This window comes from Numenius arquata, chromosome 11 (assembly GCF_964106895.1).
Source record: "Numenius arquata chromosome 11, bNumArq3.hap1.1, whole genome shotgun sequence".
NCBI lineage: Eukaryota > Metazoa > Chordata > Aves > Charadriiformes > Scolopacidae > Numenius > Numenius arquata.
This window is the reverse complement of record NC_133586.1, coordinates 16083379-16099247: the sequence shown is the minus strand read 5'-3', so window position 1 is coordinate 16099247 and position 15869 is coordinate 16083379. Positions and strand designations below refer to the sequence as shown.

General features: G+C 38.3%; 1 protein-coding gene across 1 annotated transcript in view; it reads right to left on the bottom strand.

Moving 5' to 3' along the window:
• Window positions 1–15869, bottom strand: part of RNF111 (ring finger protein 111) — a 58034-nt gene that overhangs the window by 37143 nt on the left and 5022 nt on the right. The window contains exon 2 of the mRNA XM_074155818.1: window positions 9076–9971. Within this exon, the coding sequence (XP_074011919.1) occupies window positions 9076–9952 (877 nt within the window). The 5' untranslated portion in view covers window positions 9953–9971. The remainder of the gene's footprint in view (window positions 1–9075; window positions 9972–15869) is intronic.

Below are 15869 nucleotides of genomic sequence, written 5' to 3'. Positions count from 1 at the left end.
GGAATATACTTGGTATATATACACACACTTGTAAAGCAAATTTCTCAGGAAGGGTATAAACCCAAGAGAATTTTATATTTCAGTAAATCCCAGTTCTAATGTACTGCACAATTTATGAAACATACTAACAGCCAAGGAAAAACACCCAACAAAACAAACAAAAAAATCCACATCCAGAACTATACCAAATGACAACATACTTGCACATCTTTCTCAGTATTACTTTTCACCCTGCAGTCCACTACACAGGATGTTTTTATATAGTCCACCATGACAAAGCATACTTCATTTCTTTGCATTTATGCACGTACCAGTCACTGACCAGTCATCTTCTGTCTGGAATGAATTTCAAGCAAATTTGACCTTACTTCAAGTATAAACATGAATACCTTACTCATCAATGTATCATCTAAATGATTGACCCCGTAAGGAAGAGCTAAATCTGTATAATGAGAGTGTTACTATACTAATCCTACACTCCTTGAAGCTAATCTCCCTTCAAGGAGAAGAGTCACTGGGCTGTTGGCAGCAAAATCGTTATGCAGATCTACGAAAGGTATTTTGTATTACTTTCAGCTTCATACCTATAGCTATAAAACAAACAGAAAATCATCCTCCTGCAAGTATACACTACTTCTCTCTGTCATCTCCCGAATAACAAAACACAGCAAGCAAATTATACTCTAGTTGTTTGTGACTAAATTAGCCTTCGGGCTACCAATGAAAGACGCATTCTACATTTTAAATGAGCTGGTTAAAAGCAAAACTTCTACTGAAATTTACATCAAGAATTTTATTAGTTTCCAGTGATTTTTTTCCCTACTCACATCTACAAATAAATTTATGGTGCAGGCAAACCACCAAATTTTAGTTTGCAAGTTTTGCGTATCCCAACAATTCAGACCCATCAACAGCAGTCAGTAATTAGGATTTGTACAGGACTAATAATCAGTAATAATTAGTAACTTCTTTAGAGAAGCTTCTCTCCTCTCTTTTTAAAGCCTGCTTTATGATATAAACCTAGTACTCAGCCAACCTAGAGGAAGGAATAAACTACACTGGCTTGAATACAAATTTGAACATGCTCAAAATGATAATCATCCCTTAAAAAACAAAACACTCCCTCCACCAGGCCCTACATCAGAAAGACAGTAAATCTATCAGATTGAAGTACTTCATTAAGCAGAATGTAACTTTTAAAATAATGTAATACTGTGTAGTCCAATATTCAGCTCACGAGGATTTAATATCTTTTCCCCAGAAAGTTGTAAGACTATTTCAGAACTTTAACTGTTAGTTGCTGTTGACAGACCACATGTAGTTCTGGGAAGCAAGTTTTAGAACTAAATACTTTAATAATCCAAAAGTTACAAAGAATACATGTTATATATATGATTATTCTCTGTGTATAATATCTATAATTATGCTATTACTTAACTCTGAAAGATCATGGCATAGCTCAGAGATGATAATCAATCATCATCAACACAACTACCCCATCAAGGACATAAATAACACTGGTATAATATCCAAATTTATGTTAGGCTGATTGTTGTCCTTCCTGGAGGGCATTTTACATCTGCTTTGCAGTTAACATGGGGTCTACTAGTTTAAATATTATATGCAAGATAGTGAAGGAGTTTTACAATGCCCAATTTTGAATAAGACAGTCTGACCAAGCCATAAGTGAAAACAGAAGAGATTTAAAATAAGCAGTCAAGTTCCGGTGAGAGATGACTCATTTGGAGATTCAAACTTTCACTGGATCAGACCAAGGGCTTGCTGAGGCCTGTGTTCTCACTGCCAGCTGCAGCAGGCAAAACTGCGCAGTCAGAGCAGAAAATCCAGGCTACAATCTTTAACTGAAACCTCTCACACCACCCAGCATCCACAACGATGTTACAGCTGTCATAGAGCACTTTCCTGGCTATTCATTGCTCATGGACAGCTGTCAGTAAGTGCCTCTAATCCCTTTTTGAACTTGCTGGTACTATGTGCCTCTACAGCACCTTGTGCTGCTGAGTTCGAGAGAATTACCTGGATAGTAACTCAGCTTGAAAAGGATAAAATAAAAATATGCTTCTAGTGTTGTTAATGAGTACTCTCTCCTTCAACTTTCAAACTTCTTGAACTAGGTGTGACTGGTTCCCCCTGCTCCAGACCCCTAGTATACAGCCAGCATAACTAATGTCATTTTATGAGGCAAGCAGCCATTCTCTGTGACCGAGCAGGTCACTTATTTGTTCCCTTTCCCCCCATTCTCAGGCTCTGAAGGTCCTGTGAATCAAGTAGACAAACCAAACAGATTTCTTCTTCCCCCCCCCTATCAGCCTTAAGATTCCTGGGCGCCAGGCTGATTACTCCCCTCCCTGCTGGCCTTGAAGGTCCCAGGCACCCGGCCAGCCAGGTGTCAATGACCCCAGCACAGAACTGGGAAGCGTAACAGCGCACGGAGCACTGCCCGTAAAAGCAAGCAGTTACAAGTCCTAAGCGGGAACCTGGACCAGAACTACTGCTGGACAATGAGATCCGTGACCCCTCTGTGACCAGAGATGGCCCCACCATTGTCTGCATCCTCCTAGGATTGAGTGAGTGACTCCTTTTATATGATTTTTTGAGTCTAGATTATGATTGCTACATTGATACAACAAGCCATATTAAGATTTGATCTGCAGAAGTCCCAGGTGATTAGATATTATAATTTAAGTTGTATTATAAATTCTGTATCATGCTACTTATAGATTGTATTATATTGATTTTATATTGTGCTACATTGTAATACCTGATTGTACTATATTGATTTGTAGTAATCCTGTGTCACTCTATTCATAAATTCTGGGCTATACTAATCATATCGTCCTAAGAAAATAAAGCTTTAATTGTAACTATGATTTAGCTATTATCATTCTGTTGAGGATCCCTAAAGGAACCTGCCTGTCCCCTTAGTGTTGGGTGACCCTAGGTTAGAAGATGACAGTTTTTCTGTATCTGAGACTTATTTGGAATATACTTTCCAATAGCTGTGCATGATGGAAGACATTTTCAAAAACATAGAAATTGCTTAGGAGTCTGCACCCTTGTGGAAAAGAGAGTCAACAACCAGAATTTAGGGCATCTTGTCCCACTGCGAGCTGTGCTAACACGGACTAATCCAAAATACTACTGACTGTTCTTAACCAAGTACATAAACCTTAGTCCTATCAGCAATGCTACAGCAAGCCAATTCAAGAAGTAGCATCTTTTCAGCACAGAAAGCTGCAGCAGCTACAGGGAAGTACTGAAGTGAATTCCACACTAACTGTTATTACTGTAGCTATTTAAAGCTCCAATTCACAGCAGATAGATACAGCAATGATGGTTTATGTCAACTGCTCATGAAGCCACACGCTTCTTTCCTCACCAGTTCCCAGCTCTTCCCCAGCCCCTCTCTAATAAGAGGCACAGTAGAAAGGGGGCACATATTCACTTCCTTGTCCACTAATGCTATTAAGATAAAAGCTCTGAATTATGAGCTGCATTGTTACTATGAGGAAAAGAGTGCATGCTGTAGTTTTAGGAGGGATTAAGTAACTGAAAAATAATCAACTCTAAAACAACAGGCAGCTCATTTCCACTTAATACATGTTTATCTTGAACCTGTTAAAATAATCTGAACATGAAAATGTTTAACATTTTCATCATCTTCTGGATTTTAAAATATCAGATGTCTATATTCAACATTTTGGGAAGACAGAACAAATATGTTAGAGAAATCAAGAGGATGGTAGTGAGTAAACTCAGTCTTATAATTCTAAGTGGCTTAAACAAAAACTGAAGGAGCTTCTCATCAGTACTATATTCTAAGGAAAAAGGCAAGGCCTGTCTAGCACTAGCTGATGAAAAATACAGAGTAACACGTCAGACCCTGAAGGAATTTTAAGTGCTATTAGGTGAACGATTTATGACAATGCAAAATTCTACCTAGCTTTTTTTATAACAACACTTTCCCATTTCCTGTGGTTAAGCTTTACTGCCAAATCAGAATATGTGAGGCTAAAAACTTGTTCCAATTTTAGCTTTTGCTAGATTTCCCTCCACAGCTTGGTTGTCTCCAAATGGCACCCCCAGCCCTTTAGATCCAAGCTGAAAATCAAATAGTCCTACAAATATATCAGAAAATTTGCATTACAACATTACAGAGATTGAATTACAGTAAAAGCTGAAATTTTGCCACCTTTGACAAGGAAAGTCAAAAGAGGATTATCTCTATAGGTGTGTTTACAGGTCCTCTGAGGGTTAGAGAAAGTTTCAGAGCTACCTAAACAAACCACAGAATCAAAATTTGCATTTCACAGCAACAATGCTGCTGCTTGCAGTTATTTTAACTGTAAGCCCAGTATTTCAATTAAAACCAACTGATCAACATTCAGATTAGAATATATACCCCTGACAGCACTTGCACCTTCAGTGTTAACTGTATTGTTAAACTACACATAGTTGTTTTTACACTGTCCTTATGCCCCAACTCTCCTCCATCTACTAAAGTGGAGTGAAATCTTGTTGACAGCCGGTCACCAGTGGTGTCCCTCAGGGCTCAGTTTCGGGGCCAGTCTTGTTTAATATCTGTATTGATGATCTGGATAAGGGGATTGAGTGCACCCTCAGTAAGTTTGCAGATGACACCAAACTAGGTGGGAGTGTTGATATGCTTGAGGGTAGGAAGGCTCTACAGAGGGACCTGGACAGGTTGGATCAATGGGCCAAGGCCAATGGGATGAGGTTTAATAAGGCCAAGTGCCGGGTCCTGCATTTCGGTCACAACAACCCCAGGCAATGCTACAGGCTTGGGGAAGAGTGGCTGGAAAGCTGCCCAGCAGAAAAGGACCTGGGGGCGTTGGTGGACAGCTGGCTTAACATGAGCCAGCACTGTGCCCAGGTGGCCAAGAAGGCCAACGGCATCCTGGCTTGTATCAGGAATAGCGTGGCCAGCAAGAGTAGGGAAGTGATCGTGCCGCTGTACTCGGCCCTGGTGAGGCTTCACCTTGAGTACTGTGTTCAGTTCTGGGCCCCTCACTACAGGAAGGACATTGAGCTGTTGGAGCGTGTCCAGAGGAGAGCCACCAAGCTGGTGAGGGGTCTGGAGAACAAGTCATAGGAGGAGAGGCTGAGGGAACTGGGCATGTTTAGTTTGGAGAAGAGGAGGCTGAGGGGACACCTCATTGCCCTCTACAACTACCTGAAAGGAGGTTGTAGAGAGGTGGGTGTTGGCCTCTTCTCCCAAGGGAATAATGACAGGACCAGAGGAAATGGTCTGAAGTTGCGGCAGGGGAGGTTTAGATTAGATATTAGGAAGAATTACTTTACCGAGAGAGTGGTCAGGCACTGGAACAGCCTGCCCAGGGAGGTGGTGGAGTCACCATCCCTGGAGGTATTTAAGAAATGTGTAGACGTGGCACTTCAGGGCATGCTCTAGTGCCTGAGATTGTTGGGTTGGGGTTTTTTTTTTTGTGTGTGTGTGTATGGTTGGACTCAATGGTCTCAAAGGTCCCTTCCAACCATAAAGATTCTGTGAGATGAGCTTCATCTGGCCATTCCAGATTTAACTGAGGACAACCACCTTTTATGGCAAACAGCTGGTAAACAATATAATCTGTTCTCAGGTGTCAGGACTGCATATTTATTCAATACTCTCCCACTCTCAAAGCACAAAGTTCCATCAGAAGAACATCTGAAGCCCTGATAGAAAAGGAAAAGGAGGAAAAACCCTATGTAGTGTCGTTTGTAGTTTTTTTGGTAAACGTTTTGTTAAATAAAACAAACAAAACATCCACACACATCTCCGTTCATATAATCTTCCAAAACCAGCCAAGTTAATAAAACTAGCTACAAGAACTAACCTACTAAACACTCAATTGCTTAAAAAGTTGTTACTTAAATTTCTCTCAATAATCAGAGAGAAACATTTTCCAGAACAGTATACACTACTTAAATTTAGTGGTTCTTTAAATGCACTGTATCTTTAGATAAACATCAATATTCAAAGCAAAGAAACATTTTGTGACATATCCTTAATACAAATTGCTATCAAGTAGGCTACAAGACTAATCCCATCACTTTGATGCCTGCTGATTTAAAAAATCAGTTGTTACCGTATTTTTTAAATTGTATTTTCTTTTCTGATTGTTATTATTCTCCTCCTTTCCTAAGTCTATCCTCTAGGACTTTTACATATATGCTGCAGGCTTCATATTCTTAGCAGAAGTTCTTTGTCCTTCAGTATATTCTGTAGTTTCGGCAGACATATACGTAACTTTCACATGCCAATCTAGAGCAAAAAAATTCTTCCCCAACATTAACAGGCTAGTGTAGCATTACTAGCACTACAACCCTTTCCTCATATAGAAACACCATCACACTTGCTCACTACACAGAGAAGCTGCACAGCTATTTTTCCAGCTGGCCCCATTTCTGTCCCAATTAACTCAATAACTAGAAATGCCTTACATAACAGCAGAAAGCTACAGATAGTGTTAATCACACTTTTATCTTACTAAAAATAGGACACTTTTATACAGGAAGTCTGCTCAACTTCCCATTTTCTCTGCAATGTAAATAAAATGCTCAAAAACTTCCCCTCAATACATATTTCCACAGGAAAAAACCCCATAGTATTCACATACCATAAGCTAGAATTACTTCTCAGCTCACTGCAAGTGTTAGTCCTGAAGTACAGCCACCATAATACACATCCTTTAAAGCATACCTTATTACAGTTACAACTGATGTCAGTATTTTAATCTAAAATTAATTGGTGCAGAGTTAATCGATTTTCCATTCATGACATGAGAATAAACATAATTTCATAAATTAAGTGTGCCTTTCAAGTAGTATAAAATTTAAGCCAATGGACAATGCAATTACTTTTCCATATAACTAGATGAAACAAATTGCAAGTTCAAAGTCTTCCTACCATCAAAATAACATCACACTGAATCACTGAGTTATCCGAAGTTACCTAAACAGCTCGAATATTCACCAATCATTGCATCAATTGTTAAAGAGGTCTCTCTCCAAACAGATTCTTTTGAAATGCCTATGGAAAGATTCACTATGGAAATATTTGTTCTACATTTAAAAGGGAAATCAAAGCACAGAAGTGGTAATAATTGAATTTGTGTTAAGGGCGGTAGGTTTTAACAGTTCAAGTAGACAAAAAAAAAAGTTGAAAATTCTCTTTAAATATCATGGTTAGAAACAGATGGTCACCTAAGAAGCCACAACCTGCATTTTCTCATCCATATACCAGTTTCACCATTGCGTAGTGCTCTATGTGGAAAGAGAGCTGTTAATGGTACTACCTCATTTGACAGTTACATGAAACTCCATCCTCTCCAAAAATGAGAAGAAACTATTAACTCGGAAACAGAAGTGTTAACCCAGTAGCTTCCCAAACTGTTTTTTTAATATGAATGCATGCATATCGCCACACATTAAATATTTACAAATCATACTCTTCAATATGCTTGAACATGCATGTCAAATGTAACTTTTTTTAGGCTTAAAAGACTACATTTTTGTCGCCACCAAATATGCATGAAGATAATTAAGGCTGTGCAATAACTCTTCTGTTTCAGAGTCATTTATGCAGCCCTAGCACTGCATAGTAACATTTTTGCATTACAAATTTTACGTCTGGTATTTAAACAGCACATTCAAGAACAACACTCAAATTATTTCCTGCTACAATGGATAACAAGCAAACATAGAATCACAGAATGGTTTGGGCTGGAAGGGACCTTGAAGATCATCTAGCTCCAACCCCCCTGCCATGGGCAAGGACACCTCCCACTAGACCAAGTTCCTCAAAACCCCATCCAGTCTGGCCTTGAACACCTCCAAGAATGGTGCATCCACAGCTTCCCTGCGTAACATGTTCCAGTATCTCAACACCCTCAGAGTAAATAATCTAATATTTAGTACTCTGGTTCTGTTCAAGCGTAAATCCTGCCCTAACATGAACATACACACCTTTTGGATTTTTTTAAACCTGTCTTTGTATTTTCAGTTGCTGTCGTTTTTCCTTAGAGGAATGATCATCACAGTCTGAGATACTGTTTCACTTTCTAGACCACATTTGTCAGTAGGCAAAACATTAACACAACTTAACACTATGCTGTCTTCTATGTTATGTACTTCACCATGCTCTCTGAAAAGCTGAAATGATAGACAGAAGGCACAACTACAACATTACGAACGTTACTAGTCCCAAGACTGGGACTGCTTTTCACTTGGCAAATTTAAGGTTAAAGGAAGTCCATAAAAACTGGTAAATGGCAAAGATACCCCACCACCCCAACTAAAGAAAAACCCCAAAACACCTCCCCAAAAAAACCCACTCCAAACATGAAAGCATGCCCTCAAATACCTACTAGAGAAACATCTATGTAAACCAACTGCGAGACTATTGCATTGAGTTTATCTAGGTAAAACATCTGGTATATAAACACAATACTTTGCCTTCCACGACTTCAGGCCTTAGAATTTTCTCTTATTATTGCAACACTAAAGCTACCTTCAACTGAGTACTATTTCAGGCTCTTGTCACAATGACCAATTTTTCTTTTTTTCTTTTTTTTTTTTTTTTTAAAGTTGTCAAGCACAGGTAATTATGTATTAGCAGATATTTCTACATTTTAAAACCAGACAGAATTGTTATTCTCACAATCAGTTAACAAAGCTGTAATAGCTAAAATTTTTAATACAAGCCAACAGCTAAAAAAAAGAAAATGGACCAACTCCACATCCTATGACTGATTAGATTCAGCAACTTTCCAGCACCTTGTTTAGAAACCATTAACTTTACCTTTTACATTGAAGTTAAAGATTCTAGATTTGTTGCAACTTTACTGGAAGCTCTGAATGTAGTTTTCCCATCAAGAATTTATGGTATAAAGTTCATGTTACTTGCATTAAGTCTATTTGTAGTATAACGTCTATAAAAACACAAAAACAACTCCTCCAAAGCACTTATAGAAAGAGCACATTGGACATGATGAAAGCTCATTAATAAGAAGTACCTCAGGAACTGAGTTTTACCTGAAGGAACAGCTGTAGTGTTCTGGTGGTTTTCACCAGGCGACACAAATAAGTCTTCCTCTCCTTCAGTAGATGAACTGGAAGAAGACTCACTACTGAGATCATTCTCACTGGAACTGCTAGAGCTGGGTAGTAAAGCATACTTTCTTCGAGCTAACACTTCCCGCTTTTTCCTCTGCATTAAAATTCGTTCTTTTTGGTTCTGTGTCCGCTGTGATGAACTTGTTTTCACAAATCTCTTCCTGTATGGGAGTCTTCTTAAAGAACTGCTGTGAAAACAGGGCCTTTTCATTAATAACCCAGGTACAGAGTCTGCCTCAGTCCGAGGCCACTTGTGTGACCTCGCGCTATGAGTTCTACTCGTAGTATTCAGCACTGCCTGAGGGTGTCTTACAGGAGCATCTTTTTCTTCATCAGATGTTACTGTGTCAGAGTCTCCAAAATGTAGGCTAGATGAAGGCGAAGAGATACAGTCACTAAAAGAAGAATCGTTGTCTTCACTCTGTGTTTCTAGGTGCTGTCTTAATCCTAAGATTCCTTGGTTTTCTTTATCGGGACAATTTTGAGTATATGAAGGACCAGCCTGCTGGCTCTTGCGTTTTTTTCGCACCACAATACTTTTGTCTTGGTCTGTATGGTTGCCATTCATGTCCTTCTGCTTTTGAGAATCACTACATAAGTGAGAGAACTCATTCCCTACTTTACTGGCAATCATCTCAACTTCTGCAGTGAAGCTTTTGGCTGCCCCAATAGGCTCAGGGTTCAAGAGGATCCCCTTCAGACTCTCCTGTCTCTTTGGTGCATCAGAAGGAACTTCACTCTTCATATCCGCTTTTAGAGTATAAACTATATTACATTCAGGAGTCCATTTAGACATGGAAAGTTTTAAGAAAGGCCTGGAAATAAAAATAGATACATATCAAGAAAAAGAAGCATCAGCTTTTTCGAGAGCAAAACTAAAACAAGAGAAAAGCCATTTACTGTTAAGACTAAACCCTGTGGGAAAAGCAAAACAGCAGTAACTGAAATACAGCTCTGTATCATAATATTAATGGTACTGCTTGACAATGGAATTGTAAATTAAGACAAAACTCTTATAACTTGCATCGAAGGGAAGTTCTTATAGTCAGTGAAAACATTATCACTTACACAGAGCAAATATCGATGTATGTCCCCTGCAAAATGTACGGACTATGTCTGTTTTACCAGTGCTTAAGTCTGAGAGCTTTCCAGGCTACTGCTTATAGAAGTTACCTTAGTTCAGATAAATAGCTCCAAAGCCATCAACTAAGCCGCATGCTTAAATAAGGCCTGCATCTTCCCCTATTGCTGTATATATGGATAGAAATACCTTGACCACAATACACTGTACAGCATGGTGACAACTGAGCTGTAAAAATCAGTTACTTGGAATTCTCAGTTCTTTTCCGACGGGAAAAGGAATAAACCAGGAGAGATTGTGAACCTTATTATTTTGGGGTAAAAGAATAGAAATCCATTATTACAAAGGGTTTCTTTAAAAAAAAAACAACAAAAAAACACCACACATGAATAGTACACATTAGTGTACAAAGCTGTTTTCAGTCCATATACCACAGACTCTTATCCTGTGACAGAAACTGAGCATATCACATCACATGTTCCCCTAGTAGTTGGGTACCAGGCAGGTTCGCCTCCCTGTCAAAATATTCAGGTGTCCACACACAACAATGCAACATTAGCCTCAATGACTATTTCCAAGAAAAGCTTTTGTACCGGAAGACTACCGAGAGACACAGGCAACAGGAACCTCAGCAACGTATTCACCTTCAACCTGCTCCATCTGGCATCTCTGCCTTCTGTTTAAATTCCCAAAAGGAAATGACAAAAGAATTTGGTTCCCACTGTGATAACCACTAAAGCACTGTAACTAATACACTTTTTTGTGCCTCAGATGAATAAGGTTATAGTAGACATTTGACACTTGCACTACTTAAGCAGTTTTGTGCTTCCTCTTTTCTTTCTCCCTCCCCACTTGTTTGACGGAACACCTCCTATGCTCTTCTAGAAGAAATGTTTATGCACTGAACCAGAACACAGAGCTGACCAATCCAAAAAATAAATTCCCCAAACAGATCAGGTGCCAAAACAATTCATTACATAAGCACAGAAACAGCTATACCTGGCTTCCAGCAGGTTGTGCTGGACTACCAGAAGGCTGCTTAAGAAAAAAAAATCTGTGCAACTATACCTGCTGTGGAAATGAGGCTCCTTAAGCAGCGCAGCTGGAATATGCACAAAGCCACAAAAAGTTTAAGGTAGCAACAGCAAGATCTATGGCAGACTAAGTAGCATTGCCTACCCAGGTCCATAATATTCTGCCTGAATCTTCAAATTCTTCAAAATCCAAACACATTCTTACATCTAGTGTTAATATGTAAAGCTCTTGTTTATTTTGTCATAGGATAAATCAATACAAGATTGAGACTACAGAAGAGAGTAAAATCAACATTTCTTAGACTGTTTCACAAAGCGATGCTTTCAGGAGCAGCTGTGGGCTAATTGTTCCAAACAGACCCTGAAGAATGATGTGTCTCAGTTTGCAGCAGGTATAAACTGATGCATTATTCCAGGCAGCTTGTGTCCTCTTCATAGCCATCAGAAACTAACCTAATTCTTCGAGTGATGTAACCTGGAATAAAAAAAATCTGCACAAGGCATATATGCTGCAGTACTAACATCTAAAAAAGCCCTAAATTCACTGGATCTTTCTGGAGGTCAAGAATCTTGTGGATCCTACAACCCCAGCTAAAAAGATCCATTTGAATGTTCTCACTGAAAATCCTACAGACATTTACATCAATTACTGTTCCATGTGAGGCCTATACTCTGTGATAACTAAGAAAGTTTTGCTGCTGTCTAATGGAATTACAGCAGATAGCTTTTGACTTACTGATGTAAAACACACCTAACTGCACACGAGTTGGGACTAAACCTCCTCTCATCAGTATATACAACAGGACAGGTTCTTACTTTCACTTCAAAGCACAATTCACAGTAGGAGATATTTCTTATTTTCAAATATTAAATGGAAGACTATTGCACCCTGGGCAATTTTTTAAATTTTTTTTTTTGTATTGCAATAAGTTGAAGTGGAATGCACTATCTAGGACTGAAAAAAACTTGGAATAAACATTAAGAGTTTAAGAAGTCTATATAGTAAACAAAGAAGCCTCTATTAAAGCTGTGGAATTCTGCTATTGACCCTTCTTTGTCCTTGACAGCTCCTGAGCTCTCACCCCCCCCATGAATGTACTTACCCCTCACATACATGCACCATCTTTCCTTGGAAAAAATTAAGAGTGAGACTTCCATTTTATAAAATTTCAAACGAGGACAGGAAATCAGAATTCAAACCTACTATAAGCACAAAGAGAACAAGCAGTATGTAGCCTTTTTCCCATCCTCACAAGGTCACCTTTAAGCCAGTATTTTTGGTCTGTTATTTATGCGCCAGTGTTTTACAGAAATGCAACACTTACTCAATCTTCCTCAGTCCAAAAGCAAGACAGACTCTCCCACAATAACCCTGTATTTCATCACAAGTCTTTTTAGAAAAACTCCACAAAATATTTTGATTTGGAAAAAAACCTTTATTTATTTATTTAGAGAGTTTATTGTCTTTGAACACAGTCATAATTTACCATCATATACTATGTGTCCAGCCTACACACAACAGTTCCCTGTCCTTTTAACCTGATAAATGAAGGGGACAATTTTATTTAATTCTGAAGTTTTCTTAAGAAACACAAATCTGAACCTTTTTTCATTATGTGAGCACAATCGGGTGCTGATTTACAAAGGCCTCAGTTCTACTCATTGGCATGCTCCCCCCAGAAAGTTCTGCATTCTGAATGTGATTATCTTTGTTTAAGCTCTATTGACTTTAGCACAGAGGCCACTGTGCTGAAATATAGAGCTATTTAAGTTATACCAAAAAAAAAATAAAATTAAAGCAACAAAGTTTACACTTTGAGAAACCTCAAACTACTGTAAGATAACAAAAAAAACCCCAACCCTAAACCACCACAGAGTGAAAGCTAGCACACTTGAAACACTATTTACTTGCTTAGGTTTATTTCAACAAGCTGCCTAGATACAATAGCCAGTTAATTCAGATTCAAGCATTTTGTATATTTGCACTCTTACAACCTTGCAAAAGTCTGCAGTAACTCAACTAAGTAATCAACTCTTCATTTTTGCTAACCAAGACAGAGCCTGGAGGGCTGCTTAGTCATGGGAGAGCTGATGGCTTCCAATTAAAAATTACACAACAGCTTAAACGTGAGTATATTTTTTGAAGCAAATGGCAGCAGTCAACAATGACAAATCATCCATTCCTTCACTATTTAGAAATTCTATTACAGATCTTTGAAAAAAGACAGAAGCTGGAAGAACCACCTACCATTTAACTAGATTCCAAGTCAATGTAAGTATTTTCAGTGGTTAGGCATAAGAAATATCCCTACTACATGTAATTCTAATGCTTTTACACAGAAGACAAAGTTTAAGAGGGACTACAAAAATATTATGCAAATACTTAAGATTCATCAGAATGAGATCATCTGCTGTTAAACATTTAGAAGATCCTACTAAACCTCCCTCTAATTAAAAGCAGTCCTCAGACGCTTTTTCAAAAAGGAGCAAGATGCAGCAAGTAAGATCAATCAGCACTAGTGTTCCTCCATCCTAATCAAAACATTTGCCTATTATCTTACAGAATCAAGACTTCAAGAGGAAAAAGGGGGTAGTATCTTCTTTCAAGCCATTTTAGGTAAAGACACAATGAAGAGCTGTTAAGACAGCTACCTGAAAACTAAGAATAGTTATTCTACATTCCCCTCTAAACTGTATGACTCCATTCAGAACCATGAAGTGTACGTGACTCTTATCCATTTATGTCATAAAGACTTTTGATATTAATCACACCAAGACACACAGCAGTGCAAGAAAATTCATGCAAACTGCAAAAGTCCCTCAAAATTGCAAAGTCAAAAAACAAGCTCAAAGTTTAAAATCTTTACAGCAGAGAAATTTATGACCACATATAAAATCAGAACACATTTAAGTTATAAGATGGAGCAAAGTATTTTGCCATTAAGAATTAATTCCATTACGGGCAATTAAAAAGTATGATAGCATTAAAGCACTATAAAACATATAAAATGGTTCATTACAAAATATCAACTCAATTTTTTTGGTGTAAACTTGGTTGATGAATACATGTAATCTAATATATGATTATTTTAAAAATTCACCTGAGAATACTTCTTGAAAGTAGTCAACTCCCTTCACCATGAAGAAACAATCTCCTTTTTAGGTGCCAAAAAGCACTTTGACCAATTCTCTCAATCTTGGCTACAGTAAGTACACAGTGCTTTGACACATGATCAGCCAACCACTGCAGAAAATGCCTTTCTTAAGCACATGCTTCCTACATAACCCCAAATTACTGGTCTCTGTCCAGTTAGTGTAATACATACACCTAAACTCAGCTAGCCAAATAGTTTCTTCAGCAAATATCTAGACTTCTAGCTAACTCGATGAAAGGCAGTGAACAAAAGCTTCCTTTACAAAGCAGTTATTAGTCTATTTTCTCATTTTCCCCATCTTCAATTTCCTGCTCCTCTCACTACAAACACACTACCTGATGCTCTCTCCACCACTCAGACCCTAAACGCATCTACAGGCAACCTGGGTATCCAGCAGGGTTGAGCCTAGAGGCCTGTACAGACAAAAATTCTTCCCAGTTTGACACCTCTCAAGACTGCCAAGAGCTTTCAGAATATACTGTCATCATAATCTCAGAAAGAACTCAGCAATTCCATTTCCATAAAAATTCTGTGCTACCTTAGACCACTTATGTACCCTACTCAAGTGCCCATACATAGAATGATATCAGGCAAGAGAATATTTAAGATTGTCTCAGAAAGGAAGTTTCTATCAGTTGCATTTGTAGTTCCTTTATTCAGTCTTCTAATTTTCTTTGCATATGTTCACTCAACTCAATTAACTTTTAAAATTATTTCCCTTCCATAATATGTGGCTTTTATTAGATTTTACTTTTAATGTTGATTTCACTCTGAAAAGCTAATACTGGTACTGTTATCTTCAGAAGAAAACCTCAGTGTTTATGTCTGGCATGCACAGAGAAATCCTATGTTGTATATACTGTTCTTATCACAGTATTTTTTTTTGAACTGGCAACCATGGCTATCAAGAGCTCAAAGAATGAACCAGTACATGAAAGTATCACACAAACTGTATTTTGGAACACCAACGGTCATTTCTTTCTTCCCATTAAAAAGATACATTTTTATTCTTTGGGCAAGGCTCTTCCATCAGACGAATCAAGACACCAAGGACCAGAATAATGAAAAAGGTTGTAAAATTTGTACAAGACCTTCAGCAAAAATGAGATAACCTAAGCACTACTACTTCCCTTTCTCAAGGGCAGAGAGCCAAACAAGACTGATTCATGCATGACCCTGATGCAATGGAGGTTGACAGAGGATTTGGAACCATCTGAGAAGCTGCACCCCCAACAAAATCCCATGAAGATCGAATCTCAATGCTATCATGCCCTGCTCCAACAAAAATAAAAAACTCAGTAAGCTGCTCATGAAAAAACCCCACTTGTTAGCCTAAAAGGGGCAGTCATGCCCTATTCATTTCATTCCTATCAAGCAGGGACACCCTGTACAATGCAGAGTATGTAAAAAGAACACAAATATCCCGTATTCAGTACCACTATC